The sequence below is a fragment of the Citrus sinensis genome, chromosome 2 (assembly GCF_022201045.2).
Source record: "Citrus sinensis cultivar Valencia sweet orange chromosome 2, DVS_A1.0, whole genome shotgun sequence".
Lineage (NCBI taxonomy): Eukaryota > Viridiplantae > Streptophyta > Magnoliopsida > Sapindales > Rutaceae > Citrus > Citrus sinensis.
The window spans coordinates 23,954,196-23,977,671 of record NC_068557.1 but is presented as its reverse complement, the minus strand read 5'-3'; the positions used below and the strand labels follow the sequence as shown (position 1 = coordinate 23,977,671).

At 29.9% G+C, this 23,476-nt stretch overlaps 2 protein-coding genes across 2 annotated transcripts; one reads left to right on the top strand and one right to left on the bottom strand.

Annotated features, from left to right (window-relative positions):
* Positions 1-6,037: 6,037 nt before the first annotated feature.
* On the bottom strand, positions 6,038-8,431 carry LOC102625500 (nudix hydrolase 17, mitochondrial). The gene is made up of 6 exons (XM_052434977.1): positions 8,413-8,431; positions 7,420-7,777; positions 7,094-7,205; positions 6,883-6,966; positions 6,624-6,752; positions 6,038-6,511 (listed from the first exon to the last, which is right to left on the bottom strand). The coding sequence occupies exons 1-6, from the start codon at positions 8,429-8,431 to the stop codon at positions 6,380-6,382; spliced, it is 834 nt and encodes a 277-aa protein (XP_052290937.1). The 3' UTR covers positions 6,038-6,379.
* A 13,785-nt stretch (positions 8,432-22,216) lies between these two features.
* On the top strand, positions 22,217-22,808 carry LOC102627719 (uncharacterized). The gene has a single exon (XM_006469180.4). It carries the CDS (start codon positions 22,307-22,309, stop codon positions 22,622-22,624), a length of 318 nt encoding a protein of 105 aa, XP_006469243.1. The 5' UTR covers positions 22,217-22,306; the 3' UTR covers positions 22,625-22,808.
* The last annotated feature ends 668 nt before the right edge of the window (positions 22,809-23,476 follow it).

The window sequence follows — 23,476 nt, the reverse complement described above, 5'->3', positions numbered from 1 at the left end:
AGTGTAATATACATACACTCACAGCAACAGTACTAATGATAGGATTTATTACTATTTCTGTGAGTGTGTGTATGTTACACTCAACGTAACATAGGGTGACCCTAAATTAATAATGAATTCAAATATAATAATGAAAGGAAGATTTTAATTTTCGAAATAGCAATGACACGATACATGTAATGCATTCATAAATTTGTTGTTCTTTCATTCGAGTTAAAAATGCTTTTCTGCATTCATAAATTAATTGTTCTCTTATACGAGTTAAAAATGCCTTAAACCCATGCAGCATGTTTCTTGGCATTAGAGTTGGCATAATTCTTTCAGCTTTGAATTTTCATTGGGATTCGGGACTAAATTGGGATAGGATTCAAGATGTTTGAAGATTCCGATCGAGATTGGAATGTCCTAAAATTTGGTAGTGCATATACTTCTTTAGAATTGGAGGAATGAAAAATGAAAAATCAGAAATAAGTTATTTATTTGAGTTGTAAGAATGATAATCGAAGTGAATTATATTCTCATTGATGTGTTCATTTTATGATTTTATTTTGTAATCACAATGAATTGTTTTAAGTTACTAAAACACCATTAATTACAATTATGTATTTATTCACTAACAAAATAAGGGGTAAATATCATTTTATTTATTATAATAATTATTACTATTACTAATATATTATTATACTTATTATAATAATTATAATAATAATATAATATTATTATTACTTATAACTAATTATTATTGCTATTGTTGTGGTTATTGATTTTATTATAAATATTTTTATAAGTATAGTAATTATTATTATTTATAGTCAAATGGGATAAAAAGGATTTTTTTTTTAATTTTGTTTAAGGGTAAAAATATCAATTAATTTTTCATCCTTGTCCCAATTTTCATTCCCATCTCTCATAAGAATGAGATTCTCATTTCTTATTCTTATTCTCATTGTTTTATATTTTTTTAACAAGTAAACACAATCAATGAGGAATATAAATTATTCTTATTCCTTAATTCAAAAAGTAAACATACTAAGGGCTTTCAGAAGCAAATGACAAGTTGGTTTGATGAAACATATAAATTTGATATGTCGATCATGCATACGACATATTATTTGTGACAAAATCTGTGGTATATGACAGTAAACCCACATCATCCAGGACATTTAAGAATTGCAAATAAAATTCAAAACGAGATCAGGACACTTTTTTGTCCCAATTTATTGTTTGGAATGAGATTCGAGATAATATTTCCTCCCAATCTATTATTTCGAACTGAATCAGGATGGACAAATCCCAATCCGTGCCAATTACCAACCCTACTTGACATGAAACCTAGTAGATTGCATTTTTTCACATATTAGCCTAGTTCTAAAAATTGATAGATATGGCTTACTACTTCCCACTTCCATATCCCTTTATTGCACGTGATTTCTTATAGATGCTTCGTAAGAACATATTTTTACCTTTCCTCACGATTACTATAATGAATATTTTGCTATGAGTAATGATACAGTCACAAACTCTCGTACAAACTGATGTAACATTAATTAATTGGTTGAATGAAAATACAAAATAATATAAATAAATCATGTGGACCAAGAGATATTTAATTCAACCAATTTTATCATGCCACATCAATTTGTACAAAATAAGTTTGTACAAGATTTTGTGACTATATCATTACTCTTTTGCTATTATTGTTTCCTTTGGCCACTCAAAAAGTATTGCACAAAAGAATTGTCGTATATGCTTAGCAAAGAAGCCAGGGTTAAAGAGTAGATGTTAGGCTACTTGCTTAAGAATCCTTAGCTAACTCTTCAATTAAACCTCACTTTTCAACATATATTCTAATAGAACTGAAATTATGGAATAACAAGTTCTTGGTTACATTAACTGAAAGCAACGTAATAGTTATTATCCTATATATAGGGGTGGTCATGGATTGATTTGGATTGGGTTTTAAGTCAATTCAAACCAAACCATAAAAATTTGGGTTCAACCCAAACAAACCCAAATATTTTTAACCCAACAGTTGGGTTTGGCTTGAATTTTATAATTAAAATATTTTTTATTTTAATAAATTTAACTATATCAAATTATAATAATTATTAACTATTAAATTAATATTAAAACACAAAAAATGTAGTGGATAAAAATTATGAATAATGGATTTTACAATAACTTTGTTCTTAAATAGTAACCATATTACAACATAAATTATAAGAATGTCAAGACAAATTAAAGTAACATAAGATATCTCAACTCAAGTATCAAACCAATCTATCAAAATTAAATTATTTAATTTTATAAATTTAAATCTTCCGAGAAATAAATCTAAAATTTATTGTAATTAGAAAAAAGCGCCAAAATTTTAAATTTAATTATGTTACTAATTATGTTTAAATTTAATTAAAAAAATAACAATAGAATCATATTTTATTTGATAAAATCTTATAATCAATTACATTTTTAATTTTAGTAAGTTACAATACAAATAGGATTATAAAATTATATTAGAGGATTTCATAAAAATATTGTTTGAGTAATTTATTAAAATGTTAATTTAGTCTTTTAACTTAAGTTGAGACCATTAAAAATTGTTATATAATAGTGTACTGTACAACCAATTGCATATGTATTTGCCTGTGCAGCACTTCTATTATTATTATATAATAATAATTAGTAGCAGTATAATTACTATATAATAATAATTATTAGTCGTAGAATTATTATATAATAATAATTTTAAAAAAATTATTATTAAAATATTGATTTAGCCTTTTATTTTGTTTAATTTATTTTTCATTAATATGTGATCTTGAATTTGTTCATGACCCATAGGTAAACCACACCCAAACCATTGTAAAATGATTTCTTCCATAAAAACACAAATTTAACCCATTTCATGATTTATCCAACTCAAACTATGTTATTTGGTTTGAGTTTGGGTAAACCCATGGGTTGTGGGTTTATGCCTACCCCTACCTGGATACTATACTTAAGCGAAATGTAATTTTGTATTTACGTCTATATAACATTACATTTTAGACTATTGTTCGTCTTCTAATAAAAGGCATATTTTTCTTTTTTAGACTATATAACATTACATTGTAAAATGATTTCTTCCATAAAAACTAAAATTTAACCCATTTCATGATTTATCCAACTCAAACCATGTTAATGGGTTTGAGTTTGGGTAAGCCCATGGGTTGTGGGTTTATGCCCTTAAGCGAAATGTAATTTTGTATTTACGTCTATATAACATTACATTTTAGACTATTATTCGTCTTCTAATAAAAGACATATTTTTCTTTTTTAGACTATATAACATTACATTGTAAAATGATTTCTTCCATAAAAACTAAAATTTAACCCATTTCATGATTTATCCAACTCAAACTATGTTATTTGGTTTGAGTTTGGGTAAGTCCATGGGTTGTGGGTTTATGCCCACCCCTATCTAGATACTTTACTTAAGCGAAATGTAATTTTGTATTTACGTCTATATAACATTACATTTTAGACTATTATTCGTCTTCTAATAAAAGGTATATTTTTCTTGTTTAGACTATATAACATTGCATTGTAAAATGATTTCTTCCATAAAAACTCAAATTTAATCCATTTCATGATTTATCCAACTCAAACCATGTTATTTGGTTTGAGTTTGAGTAAACCCATGGGTTGTGGGTTTATGCCCACCCCTACCTGGATACTATACTTAAGCGAAATGTAATTTTGTATTTACGTCCATATAACATTACATTTTAGACTATTATTCGTCTTCTAATAAAAGGCATATTTTTCTTTTTTAGACTATATAACATTACATTGTAAAATGATTTCTTCCATAAAAACTAAAATTTAACCCATTTCATGATTTATCCAACTCAAACCATGTTATTTGGATTGAGTTTGGGTAAGCCCATGGGTTGTGGGTTTATGCCCTTAAGCGAAATGTAATTTTGTATTTACGTCTATATAACATTACATTTTAGACTATTATTCGTCTTCTAATAAAAGGCATATTTTTCTTGTTTAGACTATATAACATTACATTGTAAAATGATTTCTTCCATAAAAACTAAAATTTAACCCATTTCATGATTTATCCAACTCAAACCATGTTATTTGGTTTGAGTTTGGGTAAGCCCATGGGTTGTGGGTTTATGCCCACCCCTATCTAGATACTATACTTAAGCGAAATGTAATTTTGTATTTACGTCTATATAACATTACATTTTAGACTATTATTCGTCTTCTAATAAAAGGTATATTTTTCTTGTTTAGACTATATAACATTACATTGTAAAATGATTTCTTCCATAAAAACTCAAATTTAATCCATTTCATGATTTATCCAACTCAAACCATGTTATTTGGTTTGAGTTTGAGTAAACCCATGGGTTGTGGGTTTATGCCCACCCCTACCTGGATACTATACTTAAGCGAAATGTAATTTTGTATTTACGTCCATATAACATTACATTTTAGACTATTATTCGTCTTCTAATAAAAGGCATATTTTTCTTTTTTAGACTATATAACATTACATTGTAAAATGATTTCTTCCATAAAAACTAAAATTTAACTCATTTCATGATTTATCCAACTCAAACTATGTTATTTGGTTTGAGTTTGAGTAAACCCATGGGTTGTGGGTTTATGCCCACCCCTACCTAGATACTATACTTAAGCGAAATGTAATTTTGTATTTACGTCTATATAACATTACATTTTAGACTATTATTCGTCTTCTAATAAAAGGCATATTTTTCTTTTTTAGACTATATAACATTACACTGTAAAATGATTTCTTCCATAAAAACTAAAATTTAACCCATTTCATGATTTATCCAACTCAAACCATGTTATTTGGTTTGAGTTTGAGTAAACCCATGGGTTGTGGGTTTATGCCCACCCCTACCTGGATACTATACTTAAGCGAAATGTAATTTTGTATTTACGTCTATATAACATTACATTTTAGACTATTATTCATCTTCTAATATAAGGCATATTTTTCTTTTTTAAAGAAGAAAAAAAGAAACGTGAAAAAACACAAACAATAACTATAAATAAATAAAAATACTTGTAATGGTTAGCTCCAAACAAATATGTGAAAATGTTATGAACTTCAGTTTTTGAATCTCAAATAATGTAGCAGATTATTTGTAATTATCATATCAATTTAAACATTAATAATTAAATTAATATGGTTAATAATTATTTGATGTGACAGTTTATTCATACCGATTAGTGTCACATCAATTTGGATCCAAAAGCGGCACATTAGGCTTCAATTTTAACTTCTAATTTGTTTTCCGCTTTTGGGCCGGCCCAAGGTTGCGGGATCGGATTAACACTTCTAAAAGTGAAAGAGTAGAGATATTGGCACCCCTACATTATTCTTACAAAACTCTATTTTAAATAAAATTATAATTAAAAATTAAACGCATATAAATTTTTTTCCACCAAATTACTTAATTCATAATCAATCTTTTTTAAAAAAAAAATTATATGTTACTTCTATTTAAATAAAATAAATTATACAAATTTAAAATAATTTATTGTTCTTTTTTTATTTTTTATTGATTAAATATTTTTATACTTAAAATTGCTCTGAAATTATAATTTGAAATGTGTTATTTCAGCCAATGATTAACACTAAAAAAGTTATCACCCATATATCTTTTTAATTTATGTGTAGAGTAATAATAAAATTAAAAATAATTAAAAAATAGTATAATAATACTTTTGAGTTTTAACAATAAAATAAATTAAATGAAAATTGAAAACTTAGAAAAGTGTATCTAAAAAAAAAGTATTTTCGGAAATTAAATTAATATAACTAAAAGGGGTTTTACGAGGAGATCATGGGGTCAATAGTCCAACTCAAGTTAAAAGACAGCAGAAACATTGAAGCACGACCGCAAAACAGAAAAAAGGGGAATTAATAAACTAATGGATTTATCACCCTGATGATGAAGAGACGGCAAAACGATAAGCATAAGTAACAGACGAGAAATTAGAAAAGAGGGGGGAAAAAAATCCATGGATTCAATTTCAACAAAAACTTGAACATGTACACCTGTTTTACAATTCTTTCTACCCTATACCTCATATTTTGACTTTAACTAAGATGGTGCAAGAATATTTAAGCACCATTCATCCATGAATGTACTACAGGAAAAAAAATAATAATCAATTAATTATTCCTCCTATTTGTTTAACTGAGCGTGAATCTAGACTCTTTGCCCCAACAATTAATCCTTCTTTCGTCGGCCTTCACTTTTAGAAGACTTGAAGTTAACAAAATGGCGGGCGAGCAGTGAACAGGGACCTATCAACATATTGATGATTAACGAGAGACCAGACTCTAGAGAGAACAAGGCCGCTTTACAGTTTCTTCCTTTTGCTGCACCCGAGAGCTTAATCTTTCGACTAATATGTCCAAAGCTTCCTTCATCCACCCATGGCGACAAGCTTCTCTAGCTTCAGCCACACTCATCTGTAAATACATAATTAACTTTAGTTAATTAATTAACATTCTAAAAATGTATTTGGAAATTGAACAGATTAATAAAATGATGCAGCAAATGGTAATTTTTTAATCAACTTACCCAGATTCTTTGCCTGACATCTTTCTCTGGCCATAATTCAAGTTGTTCCGTCACGAGCAAAGGGAACATGTACCCTTCATAAAATGTGCCACGGCTTTTGCTTAGAAAGTTCCATTTGCCCAATTCATGCTGTCATGTCCAGAATGAAACCATATAAGAAAAATTAGCTTTATGCAAACGATTAATCAAACACTGCATTTCAAGGAATAAATTAAACAATTAATCATATCTATATATATGTATGTATGTGTATACTAACCTCAACATTGCCCATGACCCCAGCTTCTTCGAACGACTCTCTTAAAGCTGCCTCTTTTACAGTTTCATCAAGTTCCCAACCACCCTGATCATAAAATAACAATTACTGTTAATGCATAATTAAGAAAAACAAATTGCACCAATCATTACTAGATCTTTATCACCATTAATTATGATTTTTATTTTTTTTCCAAGATAACGTATAATTTTACCTTAGGAAACATCATTCCTTGGCTTCCTTTTTGCGAAGTGATAACAAGAACTTCTATATCATCAACGACATTACCAGCACCATCACCAGTTTTGTATCTATAAGGAACACATCTGCAAATTAGGACGCGACCCCATTAGAACATACAGCTATTTCAAATAAAATAAACAAAGATTAACTTTTTCTGAAAATAACTAAAGCAAACAAGACCAACACCAAATATTAAATTAATTCGTAGAAACTGTGAATATATGGCTGGCCGAGAGAAGTTTCTTGGAAATCCCATATGAAAGAATCAATAAGAAAATGAATAGTACTCGCACTAACCCTACGACTTGACGACGACCCATGTTATCATATCTCTGCAACTGCCTTCCCGTGCGAGAAACTAAACAAACAGCAACCATTTTCTCCGAATATATATGTATATCCTTTTGATTTGTAATATATAAGAACACAAAAGACGCCTTGCTATTTGGCCTCGGCCTCACTATTAAGGGATGTATGGTTAAGAGTGTTGGTAAAAGATAAGGGCAGAAAAGCCAGGGAAGAATCCAAAAGCCAACTAATAAGGGTAAATATGAATTGGATAATTTGAAAAAGAAAAGATTTAAGATTAGATAATAGAAAGGACAGGAACAGAAAAGCAAAGGGGTTAATGAGATAGGCTGGCACAACAAAGCAGCTATTTAAAGAAAAATTATGAACTGAAAGCTGCAAGGGTATTATGTGGACTCGAGAATATTTAATTATTATCAACCGAGTAAAATAACAACACCGTGGATGCTGATGATGATCGTGCTCCAGCTGCGTGTGTGATGATTTGACTACAAATCCAACATCAACAATATTTTAAGTATATTATTAGTTGAGCTCCTCTCACTTTCTCCTGCTAATTGAGGACTTTTTTCTTTTTTATATATATTTGTGGTTGATTAATATTTGATAAATACTTAATATTGTAGTTTGAAAAATAGATTAATTGTATTCCACCTAAAAGAACTCATAATACTATTATTAATTTTATTAAAATTATTTAAAAACATAATTTCTTATACGTAGAAAATGAGAAATTTGGGACTAAATTAATTATTAATCATAATTTTTATTATTTTTAACTATGTTTTCTATGTCTGTTTCCTAGAAAAAGGTCGTTTTATTAACTAGAAATGACTAGTCCACGCGCATGGATGTAGTTGAAGTTGAATGGATTTATTACAACTGAGAAGGTGATGACAGTTGACTACGGAGAACATGAGCACGTGCGCGAGCGAGGGGGACATCTTCTTTAATTCGTTGGGAGGATGAGGATTTAATTACACCATGGTTGATGCTTCATGGTGGTTTTAGTACGATGCTAGATGATTATTTTTTTAAAAATTAAATATGTTATATTTTTAATTTTTAATTATTAAGCGTAAAGCCTTGTGTTTTATATGACAAAACTTCCTACTCTTATAATAAATAAATGTTTTTTTTTTCCTAAGCGTATCTTATAACAAATTGTCTACATCTTTTTTCTTTCCGTTTACCATCAACCCAAAATAAAATAGAAAATTCTTTTTAACAGTATATGAAGTCGTGTCCCACATTTATATCATTGAATGGGAGAAGTTTCTCTGATCTCCTCAGATCTCCAATCACAAACTAAATTCATGGAAATCTTCAATGCATGAAATAAATGCACTGGAAGGAGGAGAAAAGTCGCATTAATTTTTTTTTTTTTTTTTTGTCAAAAACCCTAATACCATCCAGGCATGCGGCCGTCGACACCTACTTCCGCGTCAACCTCAAACCAATTGGGTATCTCTTTACAGATAGATGATAAGTCACGATCAAAATATACTCATCGATTCTTCTAATGGTTTTCTAGTTTAGCTCAACGGTGGTTTAAGTTTCTTTTCAACCATGTAAGCAGCAGAGTTTAAATATCAGATTTCTCTTATTTTAACATAAGAAATTTGAGAAATTGTAAATGGGTTTTCTGTTTGATGTTTTATCTTGTGAATATAAAATATATTTATTATAAAAAAAGATGTTCAAATAAAAACTGTAATAAAGATATCTTATCATTAATTTTTTATTCACGTAAAAACTTATATTTCTTATTTTAAATATTTTAAATTTATATATATATATATATTAATTAATAATAAATATGAATAAAAATATATTTAAAAATGAGAATAATATTGTAAAATTATTGTACTAGGGGTTATTAGTTATTAGAAAAATAGTAGGGGTTTAAGTAGTATGTATTAATTTCATTAGGAAGGAAATTGGATTTCTCCCGAAGAAATTTTGCCAACTCAATTAATTTGCACCCACAATTCTTCTAAATTATCTAATAATAAAAAGTTATTAAAAAAGGTTGGTAAATGTAATCATTTTAAATATTAATCGATAAAAAAAAGACTAAATTAGATTTTTGGTTCAATGCAAAATCAACATCACGAACAGATAAAAGATTTATTCAGTCAAATTTACGGTGGCAGTGGCATAATCTTGTGAGTATTTTAATTAAGCTTAATATTTTTATGCCGACGAGGTTTGCTATGAAAAATTGGCTCAATATTTGGTCCCTGAAAACTTCGAAAAATGACATAACACTAGACCTAAATCTTTAGCTATCAGAGTGATTTTATGTAGGGGTGGGCATTCGATTTAATTTTGCTTGAACCGAACTGTATTGAATTGAAATATGTCGACTCGGTTCGATTAGGACAATAAGAACGAAATGATTCGAAAAACATGAACCGAAAATTTGATCAATTTAGTAATAAATTTAAAAAAGAAAATTATTTACGTATATACATGCAATCATACTTTTTAAAGATTATTTTATATTATTTTTTCATAAAACATAGATAATTAGTGATTACAATTAAACTGAGCTAAAAAAATATCAAATTTAAGTGAAAAATCTAAAAAATTGACTAATATAAAAGAAAGAATATTAAAACTTTTTAAACTAAATCACATAAATTAAATCAAACTAAACCAAATCAATTCGATTCAGTTCTTAAATTTAATTTCACATCCACTTCATAAATTCTTGAATTGATGCAGTCCAGTTCGATTCAATTTTTGGGTAAAATCTAACCAAAACCATTAATACCCACCCACCCCTAATTTTATTTACTCGTACAAGCTTTGATAAGATATCTACAGTGCAAAGAGTCTATCTTTTTTTCCCTAAATGTATTATAACTCTTATTATTTTATTTCTAATTCTAACTACGAGTTCACACGCGTCCAATTTTTATTTTTATTTTTCAACGGTGAGTCATATATAGTGAACCGACCGGTTAGCCCCAGAGTATTAGATTGGTTGATCATAATTGACCGCAATGCGAAGCATCTCTAGACTCTAGAACCAAAATCAAAAATACTTTTCTCCGCCACTTGCAATGCATCGATCTCTCAAATTACAGGGGCAATGTATATTCCCCCTACAGTAGTTTAGGTTTGGAAATCAATCTCACATCTCTAGGTAAGGATGGTAAAATCCAAATTTGGATGCGGATTAATATTTTGAGATCAGCATCTGTATATGGACCTGTAAAAAAAAATATGTAGCTGAATACAGGTAATTATTGTAGGTGGATTTTTCAAATGTTTAAATCAACATACTAAATTTAAATCTAATTTAAAATTCAACAAATTTACATAACAAATAAAAAAATCCAATCATAATTCAACAATGAATAATTCAACAATGAATAATTCAACAGCTAGAATAATATATAACAACACCATAAATCTATAAATAAAAGTACCACAAAATAAATCAAACAAAAAGATAACATAAATCTAAGTTTAACACCACCACAAATCCACAAATAAAAAACCACAAATCCAAATAGATTCCATTAAAAACCACCACAAATCCACACATTTAACTTACATATTTTTTCATTTAAATTTAACTTGGTAAATAATTTAATTAAAAAATAATGTAGATTCAGATATCTTATTTTTCAGATGCACTTGCATTCGGATTCCGATATGCACGGATCTTCAATTTTAGCATCCGGGTCCGTATTTTTTAATGGGCGAATCTAAATTTTTTCAGATAAAAATCTTCCGAATCTTTGCGGCCAGCCTCGGATTTTGCCATCTCTAATATAGAGATTGTATTTTATATATATATTTGACCTGCATTTTACTGTATTAAAATATTGTTTTGTATTGAAGTTACATTTTTTATTATATTTTCAAATCATATTTAGTATCTTAATTATATGGACAGCAGTATCTTAAAATCTAACATTGTTAAGAAGTATCTTAAAAACTAACACTGCCAAGAATGAGTTTAATAGATATCACTTTTATCAGTGACGACTAACGCGAACTACACATATCCAAATAAATAAAAAAATAAATAAAAAAGCGAGCTACGTTCGAACCACGTCAGTGGATGGGCCTTAGCAACCTAGGCCCATTTTTCCCCCCCGAAAAGAAATGGATATTAGGTTACAGAATAGGTCTTTTCTTTTTAATACTATTGCCCCAAAAGCTTCAAACGTTAACATTTTACTTCCCAATTTATATTATTTGTTTTAGACTTTAACCCCAAGAACTTTACTTTTCTGACGTTTCGGCCCCCGTAGATTTCCAGTTAAGGCGCTACCATCTACTGGCACCGACGTTACTCAAACTGATCAGATTTCTCTCTCTCTTCCCCTTGAATCATTGAGTGAATATTTAGATTCGATTAGAAATGCATATGTGAAGCAAATCATGATACTCCAAATATTTGGACTTGTTTCTTTGTCTTAATTTGCCTCCACTACTTCTAAGAAGCAAATCCTTTAAAATTTTATTTTTCCTCACCAGTTACCAACTTCTTCGAAGAAGTCATATGGGAACAAAGTATAAAAAATTTGTCTCTGAGTTTTAAAAACAAAATAAACCCAAGATTTGTCGCCCTCAATGGAAGACTTGGCTGTTGTGTGCTTTGAAATGGTCGGACACAAATCACATGGAGTGTTAAAAAAGAATACATGCATTGCTGCGCCCACTTCATGAGAATTTATTCTGTTTCTTTGCGTCTCTCTTGTTTGTTTTCTTTTAAGAAGTAATAATTTTAGAACAATACTAGAAGTAGACGCTTCTAATTATAACAAAATTAATGATGGAGCAGTTGATCATCCAACATACAATTTTCTTTGATAGCAGCTCCATGTGCTTTGTATTGTTTATTTTTTGTCTCTCCCTTGCTGTTGGCTTGAATAACGTTACCCTAATTCAAATATTTTTTCTTAGGAAAATATAAGTTTACTATTCTTTTATATACACACACATGGCCAAAAAATGAATGATCATATTCAAGGGATAGTTTGTACTTCTTTTTAGGGTTTTGTTTGGAGGGGGTTGGAGGGAGGAAATATTTTATCATTAACAATAATGTTCTTGTGTAGCGGAGAGAGAGGCGGGCTAGCCAGGGCCTGGCGAAATTGAATAGGTTTATTTGATTGAGGACTCCAATTAAAGTAAGGTCCCATGGCAGGACCATGTGCATAATTAAAATATTTATTGCATTCACCTAATTAATTATGGTGCATCTAAGAATTGAAAAAAAAAATGTAAATAATTAAGAAATTAATTTTAGTAGTTGGTTGAGCAATAAAAGATGAACAATCATTAATTATGGTGCCTCTCGGTTCGAGCGGGGACTTCTAGTCTGAGTTATGGTACGGACTTAAAGGTGCCTCTCACAGTTGGGGCCCTCCCCAAAATACCTCGTGGTCAAAACCAAAAAAAAAAGATGAACATACATTAGAAAATTTGAGATTTTAGATTTTAGATTCCCTTTGCACATGCATGGTCGAAAATTTTTTCTAACTTATATGTGTATAATCTATAAGTGGGTATGGCTGTTAAGATTTATGCTATCAGTTTTTTTATTTAAAAAACGGTTGTTTGATGTATTGTTTTTTAAAGCTCATTTTCACATTTGACAACAGAAATAAGAAAAGAAAAATTCTTCTGGCAACTCGATGAACAGCAAACTTTCTCATGTTTTATAGTTTTCTATTACAACGTTAGCTTTTATGTACTATTATTCTATTTCAAATTAATTTGGTCGCATATATATTTATATATGTATGTATTTTTTTTAATCTAAGATGAGATAATTTGTTAACTGCGATAGCTCGTCTGAAAGTCTTGATCCAACGAATCATTTTCATTTTTCAACTAATACTATGTGAGTTGATGACCACCTTCCCCTTTTTTTAATTTCATATGAAGACTAGAACGAATTTTCTATTAAAAGAATAAGGGCAATTCCAGTATTACACGGCTTATACTTAGGCAAAAAAAAAAAAAAGGTCATGAATCATGATTGGTGCTGCAATGACTCACTTAAATAGAAATGGATTAGTAACGAAGTTGTGTATCGAAGAAATTCTAGATTCTAGAAAAGTTATGGTCCATTGGTTGTCACAAGCCAAAAAAAAAGGTTGGGCATGAAATTTAGAAATTAGCCAGTATCAATTTATAAATTAACACAAAAATGGTCGTTAACATTGAAATTAATCTAATTTAAATATGTGATTTTTTTTAAAGCAAGAATTATGTGGAAAATACCGAAAGTTTTTCTTTCACTCAAGCAATTTTCTTATTATCTCATAAATTAATTATATTTGATTCTAAATTAAGGGTCCATTCAAAATTACTTTTGGGATGCTCAAAAGTGATTCAAAAAAGTTAAAAACTAATTTTAGTATTTAGTACATTTTTTTAAAAATTTACTGCTAATAACAATTATTTTAAAAATTATAGTATTATGAAGTTTACCCTAAACTTTATTTTTCATATTGAAAGATACTTCCATCGAATAATATCTCTCTCATCTCATCGCAAAAAAGCATTTTCTTATATATGTAGATAATTTTGTTATTTATGTATATATAACCACAAAGATACAAAATAATCTGACATTTATTAATTTGTTTATTTATTTCAATTATATTCTTGCATGGATGGACTCTGCGTAGGTGACGATGGAAGACTTCTAAAATGGTGCAGATGAGCAAACAATTTCAGCTGGCGCAGCAAATACAGACGTCTTTATCCTGTGGGTGGTCAAGTGGGTTTCCTTTGGATGTGCTTGCTGTGTCATCTTTGCACTGAACTGATATGAACTCAAAAAGTCGTCTATGCAAATATTGTAAACCCACTTTTGATTTTTGAAGATAAGGGAGCTTATGCGGCACAGAATTGGTCTTGATATAGTGATCATCAATTCATCATCATGCTTTGTACAGGGCTTATTAATTACCACCGAACGCACTTTCAATGATTTGGGCTAATACCAGAACGATTGCTGACAAAAGAAATTAAAGAGTGGGAAGCAAAATGGAATTTGTGGGATACAATTGCGGCTCATGCGTCATGTTCACAATTATGTTATTGTTCCGGCAAAATGATGTGTTGTTGAAAATAATATTCATACTTCTATAGAAGTTTTGTTGTAAAGCATTATTTTTCATAGGTTTCTTATTTGACAACATGATGTGTTGTTGAAAGTTTTTTTTTTTTTTTTTAAAGATTACGAGTAAATATGTTCTTGAAAATCATAATAATAATCATTCAGCCACTTCCTGAAACGGCTTCAAATAGGTGGATATTTCAAATGGGCTCGGCTTCATCGAATATTTTGTCTTTACCGAAAACAAGGATGGGCCAAAAGCTTATACCCAACATATGTACTCGTAATTCAGCCTGCTTATCTGGAATGGACTGGGTTTTTAATTGTTAACATATTTTATATTTATGTCACCTTTTCCTAGCGGCCTTTATAAACAAGCTCAACATTGCATATAAGCAAGGCTACGAGTAAAATTAGCAGAGCAAATAGGGCATAACGAGGCGTATGGTCTGATGAAATTTGGTCCAGAACAGCCGATGTGAGCTCTAGGATGAAGTTGCTGATTACAAAGTTCAAATCTACAAAAACCTCTATATATATGTAAATCCATTAGATACGTACGTTAGACACAATAAACTGATTAAGAAATATTTACTGTAGCTAACCTTTCGGTTCCAGCCATAAGTCCTATGATTAACATTGCTACTATCCGGTTGAATATCGATTCCATGCTCATGGGATCCGACAATAAGTTCAGTTTCATAATCCTGCCCTGAACTTGCTGGAGGCTGAAATGAAGCAACATCAAATTATGTCGAGGGACAACGGAGGTCAAATAATTATCGAAAAATATATCTGAGGATATACGTTAGCTTAAGGAACAAGACTGTATACAACATCTACGTCCTGTTTCTTTGCAGCGGCAAGTCCTTCAACTAATTTTTCCAAGGCTTCAATCATCCGCCAATCCTTGCAAACACGTATAGCCTTCAGCCACCGTCACCTAAACAACGATATGTCCCCATATAAATCAACACAAATGGGCTAGAAACTATGGACATGCACACAGCACATAAATATTGCAGTGAGTTTGACAAGATCATCGCGCCCGTAATCTTTGCCTGAAATTTTTCCCAGGCCATGTTTCAAATTGTTCAATCATACGCAAAGGAGACATGTGCCCTTCATAAAACGTACCAATTTGCTTCCAAGAAAATTCCATTTGCCCAATTCACCCTGCCATGTACACACTTTGGAGAGTTGGGGACCAATTCTAGAATTAAAAGTTTTAATTACGATGTTGCGTGTCGCGAGCAATGTACCTTTCAATGGCCATAACTCGAACTATAAGTGTTCGTTTTCAGCGTATAATATATATGTTTCGAAATTTAAGACGAGGTGAACAAAAACCAAAACCGCCTAAGCCGTGTTGCCCTATGGTCGAACTGAAAATTTTATTTTTTTCCTGGTCATTTTTCAGTTTTAAGATTTTTTTTTTCTATTTTTTCTTTTTTTTTTAGGATTTTTATCTTTTTTCTTCTAAAACTCAGGCTCCAATGTCGTTTGTTTTCCTTTTCTTGTTTTGATTAGAAAATTTTAATTATTATATTAGATTTTGGATTTACCTATTTTAATAAATTCGCGTTATTTAAACTTGTTATACAAGAGGCTCAAACCCTAATTTTATTCATTCAAACTTTTCAATAAAACTTATCGTTATTCAGAAACCTAATTTCTTCTACCAGAAAACTCAAATAACATTTCTGTTTCGTCAAATACTAAAACATATGCTAATTGCCTCAAGGTAGTAAAAAAAGGCCGGCTCCCGTAGCTACGGTTTCCAGATCAGTTTAATCACGTTCCTTTACACCTTGTTGAAAGACGACATAAAGTAATAATTTGATGATAATTCAATAAAACAAAAACAAAACAACTAGCAATCTGTAGAAAAATTTACAAATCTTGGGAAACTTTATTCCCTGACCATCAATTCCATTGCTGAATCTACACGGAGTGAATATGCAAATTCGGAGATTCCCATCAATTCCTTAAGTCTTAACAAGAAACTAAAGATTACCTAATTACGCCTATGTCTATCTATATAATAATATAAAGTTGGAACTATAAGAGTTGATGTGGTATCACTATTTCTCATCTTTATATATTCTACATTATCTAATAAGTAGAGAATTTTTTTTCCAGATTTGGCTTTTCATCTTCTCATAATTAATTTGATTGTTATTACACAATCAATATGTAACAGTTCATCAAAAGACCCACTATCTTCTCTAATTGAAACCTTCTTGATATAAATTAAGCAATAATTTATAAACAGTTTTAATCACTCTTCTCCTCTGCCTCGCCTTAATTTATAAATAGCAACAAAAAATATGATATCTCACGTAAACATAAACACAACATAAAAGAACAGAAAATAGCAATGTCTCTAAAATATGTGTTTTTCATTTTGGCCCTCACTTGCCTGATCATGGCAAATATTGCAAAAACAACCAACAAGAATGATCGCCTCAACAACAATATAAAACCAAGCTACGATCTTGCAACAAGACTTGAAGCTAGCGGAGGCCTAACGGAGTGCTGGAACGTGTTAATGGAGCTAAAATCATGCTCAAATGAGATTGTTATATTCTTTCTTAATAACTAAGCTGATATTGGCCTTGACTGTTGCCGTGCTATTGATATCATCACCCGTAATTGCTGGCCTGCAATGCTCACCTCTCTCGGATTCACTGCCGAAAAATAGAACATACTGAGAGGATACTGTGATGCATCTTTTGCTCCTTCTCCAGGTGGCCTCGCGATCAGCCTCAGGTTTCCAAGATTTTGGCTTAGACAAGGTGCATCTATGGCACTTCTATTTCCGTGGTGTTAATTTAGTTATTGCAATTTTAAATAATTAAAAAAGTCTTTTTTTTCTTTTAGCTTTGCTTTATTTTTTCATTTTTTTTGGAAGTCTTACCTCTTAATCGAATAAAATAAATCTTTAAAAGTAGAATAAGAAACAAATGATAATATTATATTCTTTTTTCAAAGTCATGCGAAGTGCGGTTCTCTTTCTTAGTATTAATATATATAAGAACCCATACTTTAAAAAAATCCTCAGAGTACGACTTTGTGGCGAACCAAGCCCTGGTATTTCTGCAACTTCCTTCCGAGTAACATGTTCAAGGTTTGCAGAAAAACTATGATAAATTTACAATAAAAAAGCCGTCTTGTGGTTTTTGAAAATTACACAAGTTGTTGGGTTTTGACGACTACCCCTCAATTCTTTTGGCCTTTATTTGTGTGTGCTATTGAAAATTCGAATTCACAATTTCTACATTCTCTGTATTTCTTTACAGATCAAAGACACAATTTTGTATTTTTAATCTAAACCATATTCAATGAATAATAATAAAGAACAAGAATCACTTAATCAGAATGAGCATATTTAGCAGAAATAGAAGGTGTGTGGTTTGAATACCGCTGTGAAGTGGGAAAAAATTAAATTGTCATTATGCTATAATTATAAGAATAACAAATAAACATACATTTAAAATAATTGAATGATTAAAAAAAATGAGAAACCACTAATTCAATTATTTATTTATTTTCAATTTAGTAACTTAAATTTTGTTTTACTTGAATTGAGAATATAAAAAATATTAAAAAAAAAAATTTCTGTTGAATTAATGCAAATGAAAAGGTTAGAAGATCGATTCCCACGTCTCAATATTAGATTATTGTAATTCAAAAATTTCAAGTAAAATAAGTACAAGCTTCCAAGAGTTTATTTGCAAGTGGATTACTTTTTCAAGTAATCAAGTTTTGACACTAATGAATGTAACGTTCATAATCAAAAGTGGATTCAAGTTTTGGGGGAATCATTGAGTTTATTTGGAATGGAGGATCACATAGTACTTGAAAAGAGAATAGATAAAAATGTTTGAGCCAGTCGGTCTCAAGCCCGCGAGTTTTTTGGCTAAGCCCTTCGCATGAGGCCTAGACATGGGTTAAAAATTTTAAAGCCTCTTGTATATGAATTTGGTTAAGGATTTATAAAAAAAGAGCTCAGACTTTATAATTTATAAATTAAAAAAAGAAACTTAAATTAATAAAAAAGAGAAAAAGAAAATAGTCAATTCCAACTGATTGAATTTTTTTTTTATTATGTTGTGTTGTTAGTATTTTGTGTATTAAATTATTATATATTGAATAATCATCTTTAATTTTAGTGTTTCTTAATCTTTATTTTATTAAAATTTTATTTAAAATTTTATGGGAGCCCAAGCCCAGCCCAACCCATCAAGACCTGATCCGTCTAAATTTAAACAAATTTTCACAGAGTTTGAACGTGTTACCAATAACATGAGCTTGGGTGTGGACTTGAAAAAGTCCAACCCAAACCCACAGTTTACCATCCCTACTTAAAAAATATGATGAACGAGCTTCATCTTCTCCTTCTTCCTCTAATTGAATGACCTTTTTCAAGCTTCTTTCAGCCCAACCATGACAATATGGATATTCCTCAATATGGAGTGAGATCAGGAAAGTTTCTCATAGAAAATCTTTTTCATGTCTTCATAAATATTCATAGACTTAACGATAACTCTTAGTAGAGTTGCTTCCCATTTTCACATGTTCAAAGTAATCGCTTAACAAATTTTTCTTAGGTTGAGACTTGAGCAGTAATCTTTACTCATTCTTTAGGATGAGTTTGAGTTTTTTTTTTAAATATTAATTTTAAAAAAAAGTATTTAGAGGTAAATCCAGTTGATGATGAATTTATTATACCAATACACGCCAGTAATTAAAAACTTCCGTTAAACTTCTTTTTAAATAGCTGGTGCTAAATTTTTAAATGAAAAATTACTACAAGGATAAAATTGTCATGAAGTCTATGCACCATAGCTTAGAGATTTTTATCAAGTACTTTTTAATAATTTACATAGAGTAAGTTACCGTCCGCATCTCTAAAAAAATACGAACAATTTATATCATTTTCTTGTAGGAGTAAAGCAATCGTAAACACATGGTAAAATTGATCATATACATATATATGAAATCATTTCATGATGACTACACCAACTTCATTTGGTGAAAAGGCGAAAGGTGGGAAAAAAAAAAAAGTAACTTTGGAAACCTTTATATATATATATATATATATATATGTTTTTATTGTAGCCTGCGTGGCTTAACAAGTAATCCTTTTAAAAAATAGCTTGCCTCACACGATAGAATGATTTATCCTTCCTTGTGTTGCAGCAATTACTTTTTTTAATCGGTTACACAATGATTGCAAGAAATCAAGAACCAGAGAAAGCTTCTTTAATTTGTACAACGATTGTTAATTGAAGGATGTGCCAAAACAATTGGAAGATTATATGATATCTTTTGTAAATCAAGGATCATCAAATACAAGATGAGCGACAAAATAAGTTGGCAACTTTCGAAAAAATGGAAAATACAGTTGGGTTTACGTTTGCTAACGCTAAGGAAAACGTATGATTTATTAAAAATCCAAAATCAAAAGACTTGATAATTTTTGCTGCTTTAAATGGGGACACGTCAGGAGCTGATTTTGCCTTGAAACGTTCGAAACTCCCGGGATGCAATAAAAAAAACGATAGAACACAACATGTGGTCGATTGATCGAATATAAATGCACCACGTGGCACATATCTGTTCTAATGCTTCACGCATGTGATAAGACTCAAAAAAAAAAAAAAAAAAGGATAATCATGCATCTGTTAAGTCCGAACCAACAACGATCAAAATTATATATATAAAGTTTTCTTGAATTTTCTTATACTTTAAAATTTTATATTAAAACATTTCTCTATATACATATATATAGCGAGAACATATAAAAAATATATATTTTTATTATAATAACAGAAAAAAAAATATAATTTTATGATCAGGCTATGGTATAATTATGGTATCGTGCCACAGTTGCATCCAGCCGTTGGATGTACTTGAATTGGTGGGGTCCACTGATATCCAACGGCTGACTGTGACACGGTACCACAGTTGCACCACATGTTTCTCATATATATATATATATATATATATATATTTCATTAGTGAACATTCTTATTTTACTAAAATAAAAATAATATTACTTTAAAAAAATATTAACAAATAAAAAAATACAATCTCTAATATATTAAAATTTACATTTTTTTAAATATATTTTAGTATACCTATATAATTGACAAAAATAGAAAACACAGCCCTCGTAGCAAAGAAAAAAAATTAATATCAAACAAACATGTGATAAGCATCCAGAAAAAGAGTCGTTTTCGTCAAATGCTAATGTGGAGAAAAGAAGACCGCTTTGATTTGTGGTGTGCCTCTATTAGTAGTACACCTCGCGACTTTGAATGTTGAAATTTTCAGAAGTAAAATATGGACTGCCTTTCACATTTTAAGATCTAGAAATAGTTATAAAATTAAAATAAACAATGAATCCTAAAAAATCAATCATATAATTTTGATAAATAAGGATATTATCAAGAAAAGATTTATACCCCTTTTTAAACTAAATTAAAAATCATAAATATTAATTAATTGTTTTTGAAAATCAATGTAACCGTGATATGCGTATTTAAGATCATTAAAAATGAATAATAAATTGTGCAACATTAAATCATCATGCAATTGATTCATTCATTTATTTATTTTTTCTTTAATTTCATTAGTAAATCTTAAAACTGGGATAAGATAAGCGAAGCTTCCAATGAAACAGAAAAAAGATAAATAAATAAATAAATAAATAAAAATTGCCGTCCACCCGTTACTCCTATTCAAATGGTTGGTCATACCTATTTAAACAGAATTTTCTAACGAATAGCCTAATTCTACTTTCTGCTGTTTGACCATCAAACTTCACCAAATTCTGCTCCAACATTAGAAGAAAATTCACATTCTTCTTATCCATTATTTGAATCGACAATTAATAGTTTATCATGGAGTTTGATATTTCAAATCTTTCTCTAATATATTCGTGTAATTTATTTTCTTCTTCTATATTCAAAGTTAATATCACAACTATGTATAGAGTAATTTTTTAATTCATGATTTTAAAATACGAAAAAAGTTTGAAAAAATTTTAAAATTGTAGAGTTTAAGAGATTTAAAACTTAAGGATTTTTCCGTACTTTTAAAACTTCAAATTAAAACAGTTATATGTGTATATATACATACACATACTCGAAATAGTCTTTGTAACAATATGTAATTATAACCTATGATATGTTAAAAGAAAAAATGAATACATAACTTATAAAATGTATTAATTATATATTTAATACTACAAGTATCAACACATCTAGTGTATGCAATGTAATGATGATGCCCTAAGAATAAGATTATAGCCATTTGGTAAGCGAAGTGATAAGAGATTAGAGAGCAGTCAAATAAAGGAATCCATGTAATCTGGCAGTTGGCCGGCAACTAACATTACATTATGATTCTTATCGAAGCAACTGACCAAAAGTCAATATAGTGACTCTATAAATTTATATTTTATAAATATAACTATATAATTTTATTTTATTTTTAAAAAAAAGTTTAAATAAAATAAAAAGGGTGGGATTTTATTAAATTATTAAATTATAGGTCTAAATCTGTTGGTATCAGTAGACACGGTTCTGAAGTCTTGAAGAGTCGTCTCAAATTGAACTATATAACAGACGTACATAAACAAACAAATAGAATTTTATTTCAAAAAACACAGTCTTTTTCATCATATAAATACTCATCAATCGGCTAACTATTACCATTCCTTCACACATACACACATACAGAGACACATCACACAGAGAACCAAAAATGGAGCAGAAGAAGAACAACAATATTATGATCATCATCAATAACAAGAACAAGAAAGACGGAAGCGGCGATGACTATCATCAGGAGAGTGATGAAGATGAAAACGGGCAGATTGGGAGGTATTTGCCAATCCACAGCCAAGTCATGAAGATAAAGAAAGAGTTTGAGAAGGTTAAGCATCCGTCGCTGCAGCAGCCTGAGATGAGAAGAGTGCTTCATGGTCTCAACAGGCAGCGCCGCTCTCGTTCTCCGCTTGGCTTGCCTGATCATCATAGGCCTATTTCCGTTGCTGTTGATAGAAACACCTGCCGTGTCTGATCGCACACATGCTTTCTTGTTTTTCAAGATTTTAGTTCTCACCAGTTTCTGTGTTCTTCTTGTACTTACTTTTTTTTTCTTCTTTTACCTCTGCCTTTCTTTTTAATTTTTATATTTTGCTACGGTTGTACATATTCTTGGAGTAGTAGGATAAGGAGGAGGAGACTTCTGGGATATTATTAAACCCTTTTCTCTTTTATTTTTATTTTTATTTTCTTGTTTGCTTTCCGGGTAAATATAACAGTTTCATAGATACGGAAATAACTTGAAGAAAAGTAAGCACCCTTTGAAGCAGGTGCTTCTGTTTCTTTGCTGTTAAGTTTTAAAGACTGGGATGGAATACAAAAGTCTTTGTATGAACAGACCACATCACCATCTGAATTCTCATCTGAGCCCTGAGCATGTTAATTGTCAGTATTAATTTAATTGTCTTTCTGGAAGAGATTTTATCTTTGAATCTGACAAAATCGGGTTACCCTTCTCTTCTGGACTTCCACTCAAAAGAATCAAAACTTTCCAGCGAAGTAAGTGATGCGGAGAAGCAAAGATTGGTAAAAGATGGAGAATTAAAGTTTTTGAATAACTGAAATATTATTGAAGTTCTGTCTCTCACAGAAAAGGCTGATAATAAATTTTGTTTTTGTTTTATGTTTGGTGTCTCACAGAAAAGGTTAATAATAATTCGTCATAATTTAGTTCTCAATGACGTATTATGTACGGCTTAAATACAAAGAAATAGTCCTTAAAGAGCGAATACCATGATTGGTTGTAAGCCTGGCGAAATTGTGCTCATCCCTTCTAAAAGAAACTCTAAAGAAACTCATCCTGATTCCTGATTCTAAATGAATATAC

Coding starts and splice junctions, on each gene's coding strand:
- LOC102625500 (XM_052434977.1), bottom strand. Junction 7,206..7,419: donor GGTCGTCGTCAAGTCGTAGG/GTTAGTGCGAGT, acceptor CCTAATTTGCAG/ATGTGTTCCTTATAGATACA. Junction 6,512..6,623: donor ATGTCAGGCAAAGAATCTGG/GTAAGTTGATTA, acceptor ATGTATTTACAG/ATGAGTGTGGCTGAAGCTAG.
- LOC102627719 (XM_006469180.4), top strand. CDS start 22,307: ATGGAGCAGAAGAAGAACAACAATATTATGATCATCATCAATAACAAG.